This window comes from Myotis lucifugus, unplaced genomic scaffold, assembly GCF_000147115.1.
Source record: "Myotis lucifugus unplaced genomic scaffold, Myoluc2.0 scaffold_221, whole genome shotgun sequence".
Lineage (NCBI taxonomy): Eukaryota > Metazoa > Chordata > Mammalia > Chiroptera > Vespertilionidae > Myotis > Myotis lucifugus.
The window spans coordinates 1,025,625-1,047,789 of NW_005871269.1; the positions used below are offsets into that span (position 1 = coordinate 1,025,625).

Below are 22,165 nucleotides of genomic sequence, written 5' to 3' on the forward strand. Positions count from 1 at the left end.
GGTAATATGCAAATTAGGGCGGGACTCCATAACGAGTCACGACCAGACAGGAGGAGGTTGCGCGTGCAGGTGAGGCCTGGAGCAGAGACGGAGACAGAGGCAGGGGGGCCTGCCTGAGACGGTGCGGCAGCTTGGGCGGCCCCGGAGCGACATAGGCAGGGGGGCCGGGGGGACACTGCGATGAGTCCAGTGCGAGTCCCGGCCCCCCGCGGAGTGCCTCCTTGCACAGCGGGAGGCGGGGCGGCACCTCGCGCAATTTCAAATGCACGCTGGGCCTCTAGTTTCATATAAATGAATTTTGTTTTTTGACAAAAAGAAATTCCGAAGCTGTAGAGAACTCACTTTTTAAATTCTGAAGGTACACTCTTGTTGTGGTTCATGTATAATAGGATGCTGTAGGATCAAACACCCCAATACTTTCATTATTTGATGGATAGCAGACTTTTTGTTTTTTTAAACCAGTGTCTCTGATTTGAAGTTACCTTAATAGATTGAAATCATATTGAAAACTACTGAGCCAGCATGCCTTTTGAAAAATAAGGAAGAACTATTGTTTACTATTATTGGGAACAAGCATTCAAAAAAATAGAATAACCAAAGGTATATTGGTTATTTCACATTTGAAAAATGCAGAGCATTAATATAATATTATGCTTCTTAAATATTAACCCTAGCCTTGATTGTAAATAGCAAGTTATAAAATTGCCTGGAAGATTTATGATAGAGTATATAAATATTCGTATTATATGCATTTCATGCTTTGTCAAAGATAATGAGTTTTCATGATATCTCAGACAATAATACTAATATTTAGACAAAAAATGTAAATTAATAGTGTTAGAGAAACAGGTATTTATACTTCATACTATGTTCAGGTTTGACTTCCAAGTGATTTAGTAATGAAATACTGGCAACTCACTGACGTGAGGCTTATAAAATTTTTTGTCTTTGGTATAGTGGGGATATCAGTTTATTGCTTTGATAATATAGCTCAGAAGCCTATGAATAACATCATAAATAAGGGTTCATTCAGTAACCATGAAATAAGTACATTTAAGCCTTAACTTGTTCTGTTAATAGTCTAGGACAGTAATCGGCAAACTCATTAGTCAACAGAGCCAAATATCAACAGTACTTCTTCAAAATAGACTCACCCAGGCCGAAAACCGACTTCTGCGCATGGGCCACGAAGTTTCAATCGCACTGTACGTGCGCGCCCGCACGTGGTATTTTGTGGAAGAGCCACACTCAAGGGGCCAAAGAGCCGCATGTGGCTCACGAGCCGCAGTTTGCCGACCACGGGTCTAGGAGATACTCTACATGTGACATAGTCAGTGTACATTTGCATGTGTGGTTCTGATGTGTAAATTGAGTGTCCATGTTAGAAAAAAAATCATTTGTAAAACTGGGTTTGACTGTTATGCTGGTTATGGACTTTGAAACTTTCCTGATCTGCTTCTCAGCAATTAAAATGGAAAGCTTGCCCAGCTTCACCTTGTTTACTTACTAATCTCGCATACAGTGCTCAGCTGGGCTTGTAAGGGAAGCGCATTGCTCTCCACTGAAGGCAGTAGAAGGGTCTGACAGAACAAGGACAAAAGTTGAATTATATTATAAAGAAATTTGTATTGACCGAAAAAAGTTGATTTATACTTTCTGACATATGATATGTATTTTTTTTCTAAGAGTTTCATCAGGTTTTCAGTTATATACAGAAATAACTTGTTTTGGATACTATTTAATTTCCTTTTATTTCTAAAAAGATAAGATTTATTATCTTTGTTATATGTGTGACCAGTTGTAAGGAAAGTTCTTGCATATCCCCCTTAAACAAGATAGCATTTTGTTTCACTGTGGTATTAGTTTGTAAAAACATGAATTGTTGTTTTGATGAATAGCTTTGAAGCTCCTCTCTTTTGCTGACGGTCAGAAAATCCCAAAGTCCTCCTTGCTGCTAGTCATGCCAGTTCTGCAGATACTTTCTTCTACGGCCTTGGAAGACTGCATATCCACGGATGAAGACGGTCCCTCGAGGCAGCAGTTGGCTCTGAAGCTTTTAGAAACGGTACAGCAAGGGTGCTACAGAGACGACCACCAACAGGTAATGAAGTCCATCCTTGTCTCCCTTAAATAAAAGTGGTAAAGTGGGGTTTATGTCTCTGCAGGTAATCTCACCTCCTGATGAGTGTATGTGTGGGCTTAGACTCTGTGAACTTTACCATATTGTTGGGCAGTTGTGTAGATGTTAGTATATTGTTCTGGGCAGGGAGAGAGGAAGTAGTCCTGTTGTGAAATAAGTTTTGGAAGTGCTGTAGAATCCTTTTTCTCTTCGAGTTTCCAGGTACATTAGTAGTAAAGGTCCTGAGGGATCCTGCAGAGAAGGCACTAGTTCTGTTTCACCAAGGGCTTCTCCCCCTTACTTGGGCATGGACTGAGTTGTCACACTGTTTAATAAGTGCAGCACATTGTTGGATCTGGGACAGTTCAAGGTGGGAAGTCTCAAATGCCTGAAGCTCTGAGATCTGTAAGGAAGATTTCATTTTGAATATGGCATCTTAGGCCCCTTTCCCTGGCATCCTGGGTTTGGTGTCTTCTGTGCGCCCCTACTCTGCTGCCTTCGCCTGGAAGATGGCAGGCCCGTCACACTCCATTCCTCTTTCTGCCTGCTAGGCATACTCACTCAGTCTCACTGTTCCTGTTGCTTTTTACATTAGTATATTGTGAATGTCTGGATAGTGGCTGGGTCCTAGGCCTGTATTTGCCAGACCTTCTCTCTTTTGCTATTTCAGTTTTGCCTTCAGTGAAACTTACTTCCCAAGTACTACTCTTATGGAGATTGAATGAGGCTACAATAAGATAAAACTGGTGAAGCATCTTAAGTCTCCACAGAGAGGTATTACATAAATGCAAGCTAGTGCCATAGTTGTTTCATCTGCAAAAGTGGATCCCTCTAATCATGTAGTGTTAAATGTTCCAGCAGCAAACATCCAGGCATTGTTTACTCTCTGAGCATGCAGCAGAAACTAGCCTGTAGGCAAATTGAATGTATCCTGCAGCTCCCTAAATCCTATTTGTTTGACTAAAACTTTAAAACTTGATATATGTAACAGATTTGCATTACGAGAAGGAAGTTCTTGCATCTGCCCTGATAGGAGTACAAAATGTGGCTGAACATTTCTAGTAGCTTTTTACCTTCCCCCTTGACTTACCCATGCAGAACAATGATTGGATTCTGCATGGGATTAGGGGCAGGGCAGGAAGTACTATGTTTAAAAGTTCTGTTCCTTTAAATCATAAGTGATATTTACTGAGGACTCTACGACTTAAGTACTCAGCTTACTATTTGCTCAGGTGTGTGAATCTTATTTATCCACACGAATAGTGAGGCTTTCTCTTCAGCAGCTGGGTGAGAGGGAGGAGGAAGGAATACTTTGAGGGCTATAAAAACCTCCTGATGATAGTATGCTGCTTTGAGTAGATATATGATCACTCCCCTTTTCCTTTAGTCCCCATGTGAGGATGTGTTTTTAAAGTTGATATTTAGAGAGAGAAAGGGAGAGAGAAATATCAATCATTTGCCTTTCGTACACACCCTGATCGGGGAATCGAACCTGCAACCTCAGTATGTTTTCTGACCAGGAATTGAACTTGCATCCTTTTTGGTCCACAGGACAGTGCTCTAACCAACTGAGCCACCCGGCCAGGAATGATCACCCTTTTTAAAAATTTAAACCACAGTTTATTTTTGGCTTTCCTTCTGCACCTGTCTTGGACTCTATATTCCACACATACCTATAAATTTAACATGCCCCAATTCTCCAAGTTTTTTTTCCAGTATCTTTGCTTTTTGTCTTCTTTGCCTGACCTATTCATTCTTCAAGACCCAGCTAAAAGTTCTCAGCCTCCCTGAGTCAGAATTCATTACTCTTCTTTGCGTCCCTAGCATTTTACTCAATAACCAGAGGACCAGTGCACAAATTCATGCACCAGCGGGATCAAGCTGAAACTGGCTCTCCGACATCCCCTGAGGGGTCCCAGATTACGAGAGGGTGCAGGCCAGGGCAAGGGACCCCACCAGTTCACGATCGGGGCCGGGAGGGACATGGGAGGTTGGCCAGCCAGGGAGGGACCAGGGGAGAGTTCCAGGGCACAGCCAGTCCATCTAGCTCAGTCTCAATCGGCCAGACCCCAGCAGCAAGCTAACCTACTGGTTGGAGCAACTGCCCCCTGGTGGTCAGTGCACATGATAGAGACTGGTCAACCAGTTGACTGTCTGCCCCCTGGTGGTCGGTGCAAGTCATAGTGAGTGGTTGAGCGGCCTTAGCATATCATTAGCATATGACGCTTTGATTGGTTGAATGAACGACTGGAGGACAGGACACTTAGCATATTAGGCTTTGATTATATAGGATGTTATGCTTAGTTTAGGGATTGCATATTTGTACCTCTAATGCTCTATGCTATGAGCTCACTGAGGGAAGGAATCTTGGCCCTGTTCATGCTTTTTTTATTTTCTAAACATGTTAATATTTAAATTGCAACAATTGTTGAAATTTTTGTATTTTTCCCACCCTGTTTCTGCTTTATCTTTTTTAGCTGACCATAGAGGAGAAAATTAAAAATATTTAGCCAGTTGTTAAATACTTTTCTACTTTGCACATACTTAAAGCCACAGATAACATCCTAGTTTATCTTTGCATTCTTTATATCTGAGCCATTGTTTGTCACATATAGCATTATATTAGTTCGGGTGTACGATATTATAGTTTGATATCTATATATAAAAAAGGCTAAGTGTCTGTCCAACCAGTAGCTATGATGTGCACTGACCACCAGGGGGCAGACACTCAATGCAGGAGCTGCCATGATGCGCACTGGCCATCTATATATGTATAAAAGGCTGATATGCTAAGTGTCTGACTGTCCAGGTAATGACGTCACAGCAATACCCAGTTTCCTCTCCCTAGCAGCTAGCTTCCTTGCAGTTTCTCCAGCCCAGGAACCCAACTTGCTGCAAACATTTTACAGTTTAACCAAATGTTTGTGAAGTGTTTTCACATGCCTCATTTAATTTGTGCCTCACAGAAGCCCTGGAGTAGGTACATAGGAGACTCGGTAGAATCCTATTTTCTTTTCATTAGCCGGAAAACAGAGATATAGAAAGTTTAGAAACTTGACCCAACTGAAAAGAAGTAAGAAATGGTGGACCTTGAAAATGACTTCAGGTTTTCTCACTGCACAGAATATAGTCAAACATTGCTGCAGTTAAATATTTCACCCTTTGTTCTCCCTGCATGATCTACAATAATAATCTGCTTTGTGTTGATATTTTCTGCTTTGTTGCTGACAATTATCTGAAAGAGAAGTTGGGTTACTTCACTGGGCTGGAAAAGGTTTAGCTAAATCAGAAAGCAGGTCTAATTAAGCAAGTTTATTCTATATCTATAAAAGGCTAAGTTGACTTGTGCATGTATGATACATATAAAGCTCTTGCTGGCACCAATCGCACATGTGTGTTTTGATGTCATTGTCAATTGTGAATTTGATTGACACTTCTATTATAGAGAGAGGGTGAATAGCGATATTAAAATATTTATTCTAATTTCCTTTCAATGTGCACAAATCTGTACACCGGGACACTGGTATGTATATATTGAAAAATGATCACTACAATGAGTCTAGTTAACATCCATCATCACACACAATTACAATTTTTGTGTGTGTGTGTGAGATGAGAACTTTTGAGACCTACTCTACTTTTAATTATACAACACAGTATTATTAACTATAGTCACCATGTTTTACATTACATTCCAGGACTTATTTATTTTATAACCATAAATTTGTACCTTTTGATTCACTTTTCCTATTTTGTCTCCCTCTCATCCCGTTCCCTGCCTCTAGCAACCACCAATCTGTTCTATGTAGCTATTAATTCATTTTGTTTTTTAGATTGCAGATGTAAGTGAAGTCATATGGTATCAGTCTTTTTCTGTCTGACTTATTTCACTTAGCATAATGCCCTCAAAGTCCATCCAAGTTGTTGCCAATGACAGGATTTCTTTCTTTTATATTGCAGAATAATATCAAGACCATATTTTGTTTCATCGGCATAGTAGACCTGTTGTAATGAGAAGCTTTTTAGTAATTAATAAAACAAGAGTCTTTGTGCTTCCTTCTGTTTAAATAACAGGTGGTTGAAATTATTACTTTTGTTTTCAGTAATCACAGTCAGGAAATTTCTGTTCAATGAGGAATGTGTACTCTGATAGATCATTTCACCATCTTGATTTATTACAGAAAGACCTTTGTAGAAAGACCTCTGTTGTTTTTATTTCAGTTCATTTTAGACTGGTGACTCTGACCTAGTGTTTGATTTAGAACTTAAGGAGTTCTCAGTAGCCCAGTTCTGGTGAATGGAAGTGAAGGGCAATGCCATGCTCTAACCATTGAACACACTGGCCAGGCTCTTGGCTCTACCTTCGTTAAGCCTGTTTAATTACTGTGATAGATGAGTATTATTCTTTAAAGTTAATGGAAATATTTATTTTTCTCCTGTCTTTACAATTTTAGACAAAAAAGTACTGCTATAGATGTCTGTCTTATTGTTAAATATTTAACACACCTAAACATTTTTATTAAAAGCTTTGTTAAAGTAAAGCTTCCCAATTCTTTTATATCTGTAAAGGGTGCTTTATTACCATTTAATATTTATTGAAATGCAGTTATTTTTGATATGGTTTTATTTTTTATAGAGATATAATTCATTTATAGAGATTTAATTCATTTGAAAATAAACCTTCTATTTTCAAACAACCACTTTCTCCTCTAAAACACAGCCCGATAGCACATTTTCAGGTCCTTGCATAGGCTGGGGGGCCAGGATTTGGTGGCTGGTACTGAGAGAAAACCTTTGTTGCGTCCTCGCCTTGGGATTGTGCCAGGGAACCACACCCGTCCCTCACTGGGCCAGAGAGATTGTCCTGTGATATCTTATTCAACACCGTGCCCTTCTCCTGCAAACAAACCAGCAAAACCCAGAGCCTAAGCTGGACATAATAGTTCAAGTAAAGTAGGATTGCTTTTCTGTTCATTATGTTGACTGTTACATGTCTGTGCGATGTTGCTGCTTTTGACTTATTGTTTCTGGTGATTTCCAATTATTTTCTTTTATACTCCTATCTACCAGTTGTATTTTTCTCTCCTAAAGATGACAGTGATAATATTTCCTGTATTTTGCAACTTTAGATCCTGTGCTAGGTGCTTAATTCATATTGTATTATTACCTACCTCAGTAATCTTGACAGGAAGGTAGTCATAACTTCCGTTTTACAAATACAAAAAGCAAGTCTCAGAGATTGTGTAACAGCCAGTTGTTGCCATGGCTGTGCTGAGTCCTCGTCTTTCAAATCTCATGCCCAATGCTGTGTTCTTAGTCTAAAGAAATGGATTGTAATCTCTAATGAATTGCATTTTGGGGGGGAAAGGTGTATTTGGAAAGAGAGCTATAATAAACTTAGATATTTAATTTTTTAAATTATAATTTTAATAAATTATAATACATAACAATAATTTAAAGTTATAAAATGGTGTACAATGTGTAGTCTCTTTCTCGCCCTGATTCTAAGTTGTCCAGTTTCCACTCTTGCAAATAGAAAATGAAAATTGCTGTATATTAATTGCCTTTTTATTTGTGTAGTTACTTACCTTTGCATATACAAGCAAATACAAATATGTGGTATCCCACTCCACCCTTAAAAAATGTAATTGGTAGTGCCCTAGCCGGTTTGGCTCAGTGGATAGCATGTCGGCCTGCAGACTGAAGGGTCCCAGGTTCAATTCCAGTCAAGGGTAAATGCCTGGGTTGTGGGCTCAATCCCCAGGAGGGGGCTTTCAGGAGGCAGCCAATCAGTAATTCTCATCATTGATGTTTCTCTCTCTCTCTCCCTCTCTCTTCCTCTCTGAAATTAATAAAATTGTGTGTGTGTGTGTGTGTGTGTACATATCTATATATATAAAAGCCTAAGCAACCAGCCAACCGGCTGGTAGCTATGACGTGCAATGACTACCAGGGGGCAGACGCTCCAACCGGTAGCTATGATGTGCACTGACCACCAGGGAGCAAGCAGATGCTCAACACAGGAGCTGCTGAGCTGCAGTGACTTGGCAGTTGCAGTTCTTAGGTGACATATCCCAAACCAGAGAGGACGGAGCCCGATTCCAGTGTGTGTCACCCGAAAACTGCCCTCTCACAATCTGGGACTCCTTGGGGGTGTTGGAGAGCCGGTTTCAGCCTGGTCCCCGTAGGCCAGGCTGCCTCTTACCAGGGTCTGAAGCTGGGCAAATGCAATGTTTTTCATTTGTGTGGTTTTTTTTGTATCTTTCCTCTCGTTGGTGAATACTTTCTTAGTGATAATGGCTTTTCCAAACGGTGTTGCCTCTGGGTCTTATTTATTGATCCTTTTTGTTTTTTTCTGCCTTAACTGGGAACAAATAGTAAATAAGAGGAAAAGTAGTGCAAACTGTTCCAGAGTTTCTTATAACAACTGTTTTCTCCTTGTGTAATTCCATTAGCTCCGTGTGCAGAGTTTGCAGAAAGCATTGAAAATTCTGTACGCATTTTGTTGGAAGGATTGGTTTCTTATTATGAAATATAAAACATAAATGCATGTCAGGAAATATATTTCTGACCAATATATTTACCTCATTTTCTTCATACCTTTTTCTGCTTTTATTTTTCAGCTGCCCTCTAAGCTCGCGCTCCCCATTTCTAGCACATATGCTTCAATATTTACAACCTGGAGGATCCTTGAAGTACTGCGAGACGAGTCTGCAGCGAGTGACTGGCTGGCTTCAGTAGAGTCCTTGCTCCCTATGACTACAACGATCCCCGTGCATGTTCTGCTGCTGCTGGTTCACCTCCTTGTTGAAGATAAAGGACAAAATCTTCGCCAAATACTGAAGGTCACCACAGAATTAGCCCAAGCAGATTCCTGTCAGGTAAAGAAAGGCTTTCTTTCTCTTTTATTTCCTGTCCTTATCATCCCAATCTGTTATTTCCTCTCCTTATTCTGAGTTATGTATGCAAATGTTTCTTTAATGAAAGCATACTTTGCAAGGAAATCTTCCATGATGCTATTTTGGCATTTTTGTTTATTGGTGGATTTGCTAATTTGAAGCTCTTTTGTTAACTCTTGCAGCCTATTTAAGATGCATACCCTTTCATTCTAATATTGATCTTTTAAGATAGATGCAAAATAATTGAGTTTAAAGGTGCCTATCTGATAGGCATTAACTACTTTTTAATGTTGCAATTTGATCCTATCTTTATTCAGTAAATTAATAAACTAGAAAGTATTGGTTCCTTGCCATATGACATTGATCAACATTCTGGGATGTGAAGATAGTCATTCTTGCTATCTGCACGGAATTGGAGTGTAATAAGAAAGTAGTCAGACATTACTAAAACCCCACCTTTTTTTAAAATTTATTGTTTAAAGTATTACATATATCTCCTTTTCCCCCCCATCGACACCTCCCCAGCCACTCCCACCCCCCAGAACAAGCCCCCACCACCCCAGTGTCTGTGTTCATTAGTTATGCTAATATGCGTGCATACAAGTCCTTTGGTTGATCTCTTACACACACACACACACTCCCCCCTCCGCCCTCCCCTGTCTTCCCTCTGAGGTTTGACAGTTCGTTCAGTGCTTTTCTGTCTCTGGATCTATTTTTGTTCATCAGTTTATGTTGTTCATTATATTCAGCAAATGAGTGAGATCATGTGATATTTATCTTTCTCTGACTGGCTTACTTCACTTAGCATAATGCTCTCCAGGTCCATCCATGCTGTTGCAACTGGTAAAAGTTCCTTCTTTTTTTATAGCAGCTAAATGAGCAATATATTTAACATAGTACTCTGTAATATTTTCCCCCCCATTGGATAGGATCTGTAGAATTCATTTCCTCTGAGGGGTTTTCTAACCAAGTAGGTGTGGTATTTTTATTATTTTCTATTTATTGGCATCTGTGCTTGTATTTCTTCTTAAGCATGGTGAGGAAAAAGTCCATCTCTTTAAGGAAAATTGTGTTCCTATAGGAAAAAAAATGTGATGGTGTAGGGCAGGGGTGGGCAAACTTTTTGACTTGAGGGCCACAATGGGTTCTTAAACTGGACCGGAGGGCCGGAACAAAAGCATGGATGGAGTGTTTGTGTGAACTAATATAAATTCAAAGTAATCATCATTAGATAAAAGGGTACAGTCTTTTTTTTTTTTTTTTTAGTTTTATTCATTTCAAACGGGCCAGATCTGGCCCGCTGGCCGTAGTTTGCCCACGGCTGGTGTAGGGGGATAAATGTTTATTTAAGATGTGAAGTTAGTGTGTTTGGAATTCCTTTTTGTCCCCATGCTCATTCCTTTTTGTTAAGAAAATAACTGCTGGGGGGGGGCAGGGGCGAGGATGGGGATTAATGGGGGGGAATGAGGACACATTTGTAATTCCTTAACTAATAAAGAATTTAAAGATTTAAAAAAAAAATAACTGCTGCTCTCGCACAAAGGCTTTTCCTTGGGTCTGATTCTGCAAATGGGTCTGTAATGTACTAAAAGGACCTTTGCCTCATGGTGTTTGTATGGTGGACTCATTTCAACTTCCTTCCTACTTTATTTCTCCCTTCACCTTCCCTAATGATCTTGCTTCTACCAAATGTTTGCTTTCAGTGTTGACACTTTGTAGGATAATCTCTTCAGAATAGGTATCACCCAGATAATGTCTGGAGATACCTAAAGAAGTCAGACAGTAGGTTACCTGATCTGTGTGTGCCACTGATAGGAAACATGTATTGCATACAATACATATGTGTTGATACTCAGGAAATTCATTGAGTCTTTGAAATTCTAGAGAGATACTTTGGGTGCAAGTAGCATCTTGTATCTAAACTGTTTTTATTTGCTCTAGAATTTAGGACAGCCGTGGCCCAGATAGTGTATTCATTGCACAATTTCTTTCCTTCCTCTGTGACTTAGTTGGAAGGCCAAAGCTTTTTAACCTAAAATTTCCAACCTAAAAGGAAGAGAGTTGTAGAGAGTGTGGATTGGCTTTGCCTGGGCCATGTGCTCACCCTGGATCAACCATCATGGCAGGACAGGGCTTTGAATTGGTTATCCTTGGTAGAATGGAGGCAAGTGAGGTGTCAGGGTCCTGACCTCATCTATGCCACCAGGATTCTGAGGAATGAGGGAGGGATGAGTCTTCAAAGGAAAAATAGTTTCCTGGTTAAAAAAAAAAGTACGAGTATGTAAAGTAGGAAAAAAATTTGGAGAAGAATTTCATAGTTAGCATTTTGAGGACACTGAACTGCTATAACCGAGTTGCAAGTGTGCTAACATTATTCTCCCACCTCTCGGCCCTCAGGTAGCCTGGTAGTTGCCTAAGTTCAGGATGCCAGAGTCCTTAGCTGGTAGCTTCTGGCCACCTGGTGTTTATTTACTTACTCCAATATTCTTATACACATGGAAAAGGTTGGGAAGCACTAGAGTGGCCATCCAGGTTCATTTATTTATTCAACAAATGTTTATCAAGAAGCGGTACCATAAATTGAAGTCAATATGTTACACCTCTGTTGATTACTTCTTAGTTTTGAAAGAAAATAGAACAGATACCTAGTGTAGTTGTGCTTGTTAAGAGGAATGGTGAGGTCAGATGTTTAACTGTAATGAACACAAATCCATGCAGAAGCAAAGGCAATGTCATCAATAAGAACTTGAAAGTGGAGGTGTTTTGAAAAGAACAAAATAAATGCCCCAGAAGTAGGAGATAGTGTTTTTCCTCACTTTTCTTTATGAAGTGACCAGATCATATCATTTCACAGGCCTTTAGCTACAAGGGAAAGCAGCCAAAAAGAGAAGACTGAATATTTTGAAAAAGCAAGTTTTCTAATTGTGAGGAAGTACTTGAAGTAGATTCAATCGAAACAAGTTAGGGTTGTAATTTATTACTGGAGGAGTATTATCTATTTAAGTTAACAAGATTACATGAAATGTTTTCATATTTCATGCATGCTTATTTTTTTCTCACCTTATAGAAAGAAGCTATATTATATAGAAGCAATCATTTGGCTTAAATTTATGAGCGAGTTGATAGTAAAGAAAAATCTTAGACTACTAATAAACAGAAGCTAAGTCAATAGGTGAGAGTAGGAGTTTAGAGGTTGACTTCACCTGTTTCAATGATCACTTACCTTCTATAGTAGAATCTGCTGGCCTGCAAAATACTTACCTAAGTATTGCGTTTTATGTAACAAATCTTGATAGAGATGTGCCATACTTGAAGTATGTTTTGGCATTACTGTTGTTATGGTTCTGAAGTATTAATAGAAATTATTTTTAGTAATACTAATTAATAGTAATACAAATGATCAATATATCAATACTAACACTAATAATGTCCATAAGAAAATGTGCTTTTAAAAAAGCATGTGGTTCTGTTACTTCTTCCTTGTCATGTACTTTGATGGATCCCTCTTCCCCCATAAGTTTTTATCCTTAGTCTCTCACGGGGTTCCCCTGTGGCATGCATTTTCCATTAGGTTTAATACATTTAGGACCGTGGAAGATTATGAAGTTAAGTAGCCTGAAGGGAACTTGGCTTTGTGCGAACCATTTTAGAGTTAACTGGATACAGATGATGTTAAAATAACTAGATAGTTACCCAAAGCCGCAGCAATAAATCAAGTAGTAAAAAAAGTAGTAAGGAACTTTTCCCCCTAGATGTAGAAATGTCAGTAGTTACTAATAATCCCTATAGTTTTCTTCTGCGGACATGAGACGTACTTTGCAGAGCTACAAGCTCCAGTCAGGCCGCGCTCAGTAAAAGTTAAGTGCCTGTTACACTGTTGAGGGGGTGTCGTGGAGTGTTCTGGGGAGAGATCCAAGAATGAGAATCCTGTGTGCATTTCCATGGGTCTTAAAAGTTGTCAACACTTTGATTTAGTTTAGAGAGAGGTTTCCATATCAGAGTCTATGCTTATAATAAATGGAGTGCCGTCCATTTCCTTAATTTGTGTGTGTTCTTTTTTTCTGGAAGCAACAGTTGATAGGTTCACATGCTTTTTGGTTATATTTATATATCAGTTACTGCCTTTCTGATAACAGTGAGGAATGTTGTGTGTGTGTGTGCGTGCGTGTGTGTGTGTGTGTGTGATTTTTTTTTTAGAAGTAAATCAGTCAGGCTGCCTTCAGAGATGCCTGATGACAATCGAAGCACATGGCTTCTGGGCTCGTGTACAGTGATGTCTAGTTGGCCTATTCTTTCCTCTTCAGAGGAGGAGAGCTATTTCCTACCTCTAATTTGTCCAGGATCTGGTCACATCTGGTGTGAAATCAATGGCAATGAATGTTAAACATAGGCTCTGAGTTAAAGGATAATGTGGACCCCAAGACTAAATGAGGACATTTTTCTGAACTTTAATTTATAGCTTTTTAAGGGCAATATTAAATCATTTTTCTAACCCTTAGCCAGGGGTTGACCAAACTGTGTAACGTGACTGTGGACAATTTGGAAATGTCCAAGATTGACATAACCTCCTTAAGAAGAGGTTAATAACTCTCAGTTAATCAGCGAGTATTGATTGACCTCTTATGTCTCCATTCACAAGAGCCCAACACTGTGACCTCTCATTTAGTGAGAACCACACCTGCTCTGAGCTGTACTGTGTGCCACTAATACATACTCACTAGGTGATAGCACAAGTGTTGTACTTCCTCAACCCATTCTATACACCTGATGGTATCTGGCTTCTAAGACTCTCAGCCAGAAACCTTATTTTTCTTTCCTTTCTTCTCATCTCTTCCTTTCATTTTGGATTGTATGTGTAGTTCTTTGCCAACTGTGATTGTAGCTTCCGGTAATTCCACCCATCTTCCCTCTGGCAGCTTCAGGTAAACTCTAACTTGCTGGGATGCCCCTCACTAATCCCCCACCATGTTCTCTGGCCACTGACTCCTTGAGAAGAAAGGGATATTACTTACCTCTGGATATCTATTAGCTTATATGTATTATATTAACTTATTAATTAGTATGTAATTATTAACATTAAATATAAAACTTTATATAATTATTTTTAATATTAGCTACTTATTAACTATGGCTTCCCTGTAGCTGTCCGTATTGAGATTTCTCCATCTGAAGCATTATACCCTAGAGCAGTGGTTCTCAACCTTCCTAATGCCGCAACCCTTTAATACAGTTCCTCATGTTGTGCTGACCCCCAACCATAAAATTATTTTCGTTGCTACTTCAAACTGTAATTTTGCTACTGTTATGAATCATAATGTAAATATCTGATATGCAGGATGTATTTTCATTGTTACAAATTGAACATAATTAAAGCATAGTGATTAATCACAAAAACAATATGTAATTATATATGTGTTTTCCGATGGTCTTAGGCAACCCCTGTGAAAGGGTCGTTCGACCCCCAAAGGGTCGCGACCCACAGGTTGGCGACCCACAGGTTGAGAACCGCTGCCCTAGAGAATAATAGAGATGTTGGTGGAAGCTGTTTTTCACATGGCTGAGTGATTCTACAAGAGCCTTATAGGAATCATTAGATGCTTCATAATATGTCTTATAAATAAATGTAGGGAGAACCCCTGACAAAAGATTATATTCTCTTTTGGAAATTAAGAATACTTGTTAGTGATTTTAGAACTTAAGAAAATGTGTTTTATCTGAATTGAATATTAACCACAAAGATTAGTAATTTTTTACATAGGCCGAGATGGTTTAAAATAAAATCTTGTAATAGCTTAGTATGTCTATTTCAATGGACTAGCTCTAAATACTTTGTATGAGGCAGATCAGTTTCTTTTGACTGATTTATAAAATGCAATGTGCCAAAGAGGAAAAGGTAATAAGCTTTGACTTCAGAGAACCACAAGTTCCTTCCTTCAAACCTTCCCTCACTGAGGGGCTTAACAAGTTAAGCTTTGTGAAACTCAATGCCTCTTTCAAACCCTTCCTCCTCGCTTGCTTCTCTTTTTTGGAAGTGGGGATAGCTTTGTGGTTTTTTGTTTTTATTTTGATTTAACTTGCATTTTACAACTCTGCAGACTCTTCGATTTTGCATATTGGTGGTTAAGTCTAGCTAAAGGTCTTGCTTAATGGAACAGTTGCAATCTTCGATAATTTTATTTTATCCTTTAATGTTTTCAGGCCTTAATTTGTTCCATTTGTAAAAATGTCTACACTTCTGAGCCATTTGAAATCACTTATGTGGCTAGGTTCATGGCCCATGACATGCTGGTCGTTTAAAAGTCATATATTATCAAATAGAAAGCTGACTTTCAGGGTAGAATCCTGTGATAGTTCTGCTCTGGGTCATAAGCCATATTTTAACATGGAAAATGAAAAGGAAATGTGTGAGATTTAATGGTCTGTAAGTTACTGCTGTGAGAAAAGGAGGAAATATATTCTATAAGAGGACTTGCACAAAGAGTCTTTGGACGCTCTGCACTCTGTTCTATTGTCGCCAGGTTCTATGAATTGCTACCCCCCGAGGTCGGTCGGCTTCCTGAAGTCTGGTTGTTCCTCACAACAGCAAAAAGAAGCCTAAATGGACAGTCCTTTTAATAAAGAGCTTTACAGATAAGGAGGACTGTACTGCTATCCCGTCGATTATGCCTGGAGCAAAATTGGGATGAGCTGGTCAGCACAAAGAGAAACATGGGTCACAATACAAAATCGAGTATTTGTTCCATCCAGTGGCAATGTTTGTTTCTTCTTTATAAAATCCACATAGAATCCACATAGATATGTCTCGAATCAGTGTTTTCAGCTGGCATTTGAACTGTTTAATGTTTTGCCATTTTGGATTGTTTTTGCAGAAAGCCGAGAGCACTCGGTGAGACAGTTCTGTGTCAATTTCTTGCTTTTCCTGAAATTGTGGTACTATTGGGCTGACTCTCTCCCGAGGAGCCTACAGATTGTAAATTGCTTACAATTCTCACTGAAAAAATGGTTTGATTGTGATTTCCAGTTCAGCTCTAGATCACTGTGACACTTACTATCTTTCTAATATACTTGAGCAGAGGCCACTTGTCTTGTGTCACTGAACGATGAGTATCGGAAAGAATGGGGTGAAGTGTGAGGGGTGGTGAGGATGGGGCCCGATCCTGCACTGACAACAGTGGAGTCTGTCTGCTCCATTGGAATGCCAGGTAACAGTAGCTCTGTCTGCTGGTTAAGACCTGCCTTGGATTGGCTTCTAGTGTCAGGAAGGACCCAGAGGGGAGTTGGATTTTGTGGTAACTGAATTTCATAACAGGCATGAGGAATTCTGCTCAAGGGGAAAGTAGGCTGAACTCCACCATTGCCAGAATTTTTTTTCTAATTTAGTGAGTGGACAGGGAAGGGGAAGGGAAAGGGCCCCTGCTACTAACGTCATGGCCAGACAACCCCAAGTGAAGCTGCCAGTTGACTTCCCCTACCATTGGCTTCCATAGCCAGCCCTTCGAATTGGAGGAGAGTCTTACTTAAGGAAACATTTTCTTGCATCTACAGAAGCAATCCATGTCAACTCCCTAGGCTTTAACATAGTCTACTCATATAGAAGCTCAACTATCTTCTTGAACAAAGTAATAGCTAATACAAATAGCCAGTATTGTCCCAGGAAGGTCCCTCTCCCCTCCTCCCAGTCTCCCCCCGCCCCTTTCCCTCTCCCCTCATCTTCTTCTTGTCCCTCCCTCCCCCTTTCTTTCACTAAAAAGCAATAAATTATATCCTCAGGTGAGGATTAAAAAAAATAACCAATATTGACATGTTTTCATATACCTTCACTATTCTAATCACTTTATTTGCACATATTAACAAACTCATTGGCAGTTGGGATTTGAACCCGGCACATATGGTTCCGGAGTCTGTGCTCTTACCCAATATGCTGTACAGTCTCTCTACAACTTTTAGTTAAAATATTTTTAAGCCCTGCCTAGTGTACTCAATTGGTTGGAGCATCATCCTGTATGTATACCAGAATGTTGTGGGTTCGATTCCCACGCAGGGCACATACCCAGGATTTGGGTTCGATCCCTGGTTGGGGTGAGTGTGGAGGTAACACAGATGTTTCTCTGTCTCTTTCTCTCTGTGTCTCCTCCTCTCTAAAAATCAATAAATATATTTTTTTAAAATCAGGTTCACTAGCTTTACATTTTTTAGATTGGCCTAGTCAGTTGTAGAGATAATTAAAAGCTAAAAGAACCTCAACATTTGGTTGAAATCCGGCCGGATCTTCAATCTTGCATGTTTATTTTTGCCTCTATTATGCTAGCTTCCACTAGCCTTCTATAAATAAGCAATCACAGTTAATCAGATATTTATACCTCAATAGAATAGGTATACGCAGAGTCATGACTCATGTACCAGTAAGCACATATCAAAGACTGAGAGGGTCTCAGTGAATCAGCATCAGCAGGCATCCTTGCAATTGGGACTATTGCTCAATATAAGAAAATTAGCCTTTTCTTATTTTTTAAATAAATTTTTATTGATTTCAGAGAGGAAGGGAGAGGGAGAAAGAGATAGAAACATCAGTGATGAGAGAGTATCACTAATTGGCTACTTCCTGCTCACCCCACACTAGGAACTGAGCCTGCAACCTGGGCATGTGCCTTGACCAGGAATTAAACCGTGACCTCCTGGTTCATAGATGGACCTCAACCACTGAGCCATGCTGGCCGGGCTCAAGAATTAGTCTTTTACATATTTTTTTTGTTTTTAATGATCATAATTGGAAGATTCTGAAATCTAATCAAATACAGGAATTTTTTTAGTGAAGAGAAAAGTATGTTGTTGTATTCCCTTTATTTTGAAAAGTGCTTACAAAATGTTGAGAAAATTATACCTTGGTTGTTAGGTTTGAAACATTTAAAAGGTTTGGCATGATATACAGTTAATATAGGATCTTTAAACAACATGCAAAAAAAAGAAATCAGTAAATAGTTGTAGAGAACCGTTTTGAGACTTAGGATACGGAGACAGTTATTGGGGAACTCAAAGTGCATAGGCAAGATGCTCAATTGACAGAATAACCTGTGGTAAGTGCTGCGATGCAGAAAGAGGCAGCTAAGCCATAATAGGAAGACTATCAGGAGTTCCTGATTCATGAGTTAAGTCTTATTGACAAGTTAAAAAAGAACATCTTTGAAGGGAACTGGAAGCACATTGCCTGTTTCTGTTATGACTGGAATGCTGTTTATAAATGACACATGAGCCTCTTTGAGTCCTGCTGCTGGGCAAACAGTGGGCTGAATACATTTTTAGAGGCCCTGGAGCAGTTCTTCACTCTGTGAACTGGAGGTTCACTGCGGTGATTTTCTCTTGTGTTTCAGGTTTAACTTTCTCGCTGGGGAGGGAAAGAAAGCCAGTGACAGTCCCAATGATAGCTCCTATCTGGTAGCTGTAACTGACAGGATAGGCGGGGATTTGGTGGGAAAGGTCTGTTCCCGAATTCTTACAGTTGGACAGCGATGTTAGCTCTCTTCCCAGAAGCCTTCAGACTTACTCTGTGCCTTTCTCTTTGGAGCGCACTGGACTTGTACACCACCAGTGACAATTTTGAGCTTTTCATGACAGATATAGTATAACAGACCCTTTGGCAAGTTATCAAGACAGTTTATGTAATGAAATTGGGCAGCCTACAGTCAGTTTATTTCAAAAGGGTAGATAGACATGGTTGCAAACTCAGTGGAGCCAGACAGTAGTTAAGAGGTAACGGGATGATTTCTGCGTGTCAGGCGTTGTGTGGATTAATTAGACTTCTGGAGACCTTGTTCTGTCATCTTGTTTATTAGCGTTCTTGTCATAGTGGATCACGTCTGAGTGTGAGACAACTTGTGTATTTTTCTCTACCTAAAGAAAGCAAGCATGTTAAATATACCCGTCCTGACTTTATCATGTCAGAGTCAAACAACACTAAAGATGAATGAGATGAGTAAGGACAAATGAGCATTCTGAAGTGTCCTGTAGTTATCTTGAATGTAAGCTCTCTTCAAAGAAAGTCTTCACTAGATTACATTAGGTGTAAAACTCATAAAAGGAATTCCTCAAGGGAAACTGTCTACTTGTTTTTGACTCCTAGAAACCTTGGACAGTTCCTGGCCTTTGCATGCCTTGTTGTCTGATTGAATGAACACATAAAAATGTTAGATGTATGTACCTATCATCCTGCAAACAACAAACTATTTTCTAGTATTGGCATGTGTTTCTCAAACGAATTGAGGCAACAGTGTGGAGTCCAGGGAGAGGGATTACTAGTAGGTTAGGTTAGATTAGTCAAATCTTATTAAATGAAATCCTATTAATTTAGGGTTCTGGGTAATTTGATATTGGCTGAGTTAAAACATAAGCTGATGTTGAAGCTATTTTTTTTTGAGGCACTTTGGTTTTGCTCATTTGCATTCGTACAATGAATGTGCACATTTAAAATGATCAAATTATCTATTCATTAAGACATATCAGCAGGGACTGGCACTTTGTAGCACTTGGCTAATTGGTTTGGTGCAGTATTTTTGTGAAAGTAATAGAATTTTATTTTAACATTTTTTTCTCTGAGTTATTCCTGTCTATTTTAATTGTTTCCAGTAGTCTAGATTATTTTTAGTGATAATTATAACAGTGGTGTTTTAATTTAATTGTTAAATTGTATTCAGTTTTTAAGGGTGCAACTTGATCTGTGTAGAATTATCATTCAGCTTGAAATACTGAAGACACCTTGTTTTTTTAGGTGCCATTTTAGTTACCATGCATTTTTAATCCATCAATATACTAGTATATGGAGAGAGAGAGAGAACACTATATGGCACGTGTCCTGGTAAAACTAAAATGAAAGGATATAGTCTTTGTTTTCAGAAATCAAAGAGCCTAGTCAGTTGACAGAGGAATTAAAAATTACTGTTGAATACGAGATGGTAGTTGCCATTGCGGAGGTATGTAAGTGCTTTTGGAACATACATGAGGAAACCCATAAGTTTCCCTGATGCACAGAAAAAGGAGGGCATTCTGGGTAGGGTGAGAGCATAAGCGAAGCAAAGACGCAGATGTGTGGCAGTCACATTGGGGTAACGAGACTGTAAATAGAACCATATGAAACTGGGATCTATAGGGTGAGGGAAATTGATCCTAGAGTGGATAGTGGGCCAGCCTTTGGAAGCAAGATCTGAAGAGCCTTGCTGTAAGGCAGGAGATGAGAACTTATCTAAAGTATTGGGTAATCAGATACAGAGGAGATCCTATATAATAAAACCCTAATATGCAAATCAACCAAACTGCGGAACTACCAGCTGAATGACTGATCGCTATGACACGCACTGACTACCAAGGGGCAGACACTCAATGCTGGAGCTGCCCTCGGTTGGGGGCAGCTCCTGCTTTGAGCATCTGCCCCTGAGAGGGAGGCAACCAGAGGTGGAGGTGGCGATCAGGGGGCATGGCCGGCCAGCCGCCAGCCAAGGCTGGTGCCAGTGGAGGCCCCCTGATCACCCCGCCCGCCCCACAGATCAGCCCTGATCGCCGGCCAGGCCTAGGGACCTTACCCTATATATTAGGATCAGTCTCAGAATAGCCTTGCCAGGTTTTAATTTTTAAATCTAACACTGAAAAAACAGGATGATGTAGCGATGACATGCATGGACTCTGGCTTGCACATTTTGTGGTCAGCCCTGATTCTGACACTTATAACTGTGTGACAAAGCCAATTACTTCTCTCTGCTTCAGTTTTTCCACCCATAAGATGAAGAAGATAGTACTACTGCCTCAGAAGGATCATGTTATGTACTACTTTTTATAATCAGGGCAAAAAAAATGTAGCTGCCCATACAGCAGCAAGATGCCTTTCACCTGTATGAAAAGTATGGGCATTGGTGCATGCAGCATTCCAGATTGTGAGAGCAATGTCTGACTGCCGGTTTAGGCCCTGGGGATCGGGCCTAAACCAGCAGTCAGACATCCCCCAAAGGTGCAGGCTGGGCTGAGGGACCCACCCCTCCCCCCTGCATGAATTTCCTGCACTGGGCCTCTAGTAGTTATATAACAGGATGCTAGAAGTTTTGGTGGGGACCTTGAGATAGCAAGATGAGTTTTGAGACAGAACATTGGTAGAACTTGCAGAGTATTAGGAATAAGCCCTGATATCTGAGTACTACTGCAGTTTTTAGCTCCTCACTCATATTAAGAGTCTAGAAATTAGGAAATGAGAGGATAGGGGAAGAGAAGAGAGAGGACTTGTAGTAGTTTGTAAGTGCTGAGTCCTACAAATGCTAGCTAGCCTCTTATCTCAAGCCTAGTGACAGGGATTTCAGTGGGACTACCCCCGACCCCGTCCAGCTGCGTATGTATCTTGCAGTTGGGGTAGACAGATATATATGGTAGATTGGCCACTGCCCCCCAAAATTAAACAAGATGATGGACTGGCTATCTGGTGTGGTGGTGGAAGCAAAGGAGAGAGTCCTACAATGTCGGGATTTGGCTTGCATGCCTAGAATTTGTGTTTCCTGTGGATAAAATGGGGACAGTATGAGCAAGAGAACTGCAATGGACTTTTCTCATCTCTTCTTATAGGTCTGCTTAGGGGATCCAAGACTTCTGCTAGAGGGGGTGGGACAATTAAACCAGAAGAGAGCGTCTTACCGGCATCAAAAACTAACGAGAACTTAATCCTGTAGGTCTGGGCTGCTTGCCGTGGAGCAATAGGAGGGTCCCTTTAGGGCACATGAGCTGTAAAGACACTCCTAGCCTTGTAGCCAAGGATGCTGACACTGCTCCTCGGGAGCCTGCCCAGATCCAAGGATGGAAGGGGAGGCCAAGCCTATCGGCATCTATTAAAGGGACTAAGGTTAGGGGAAGCCCTGAGAATTCCCCCAACTCTCGCTGCGGCCCTCTGCTGCGGAGATTCTCAATAAGACCTCCCCAATCTCAGCAAGGCCGCAAGAAATGTGTAGATGTTCTTAGGTGTAGGCTTCGGTGGGCAATGGATGATGCCGAACCATTTATTGTAGCGATTCCAGGTGGTTGATTTATTTCCCACCTTTTCCTTTGGTTTCCACTTGTAAATTTTTTGTGCTTTGCTGAGGTTTAAAAATGGAGGTCTCAAATTTCACTTGAAAGCTTTTCC

General features: G+C 40.1%; 1 protein-coding gene across 1 annotated transcript in view; it reads left to right on the plus strand.

Moving 5' to 3' along the window:
* FOCAD (focadhesin) overlaps positions 1 to 22,165 on the plus strand; it is a 273,674-nt gene that overhangs the window by 87,197 nt on the left and 164,312 nt on the right. The window contains exons 10-11 of the mRNA XM_006098123.3: positions 1,899 to 2,101; positions 8,743 to 9,000. Coding sequence (XP_006098185.1) covers positions 1,899 to 2,101; positions 8,743 to 9,000 — 461 coding nt within the window. The remainder of the gene's footprint in view (positions 1 to 1,898; positions 2,102 to 8,742; positions 9,001 to 22,165) is intronic.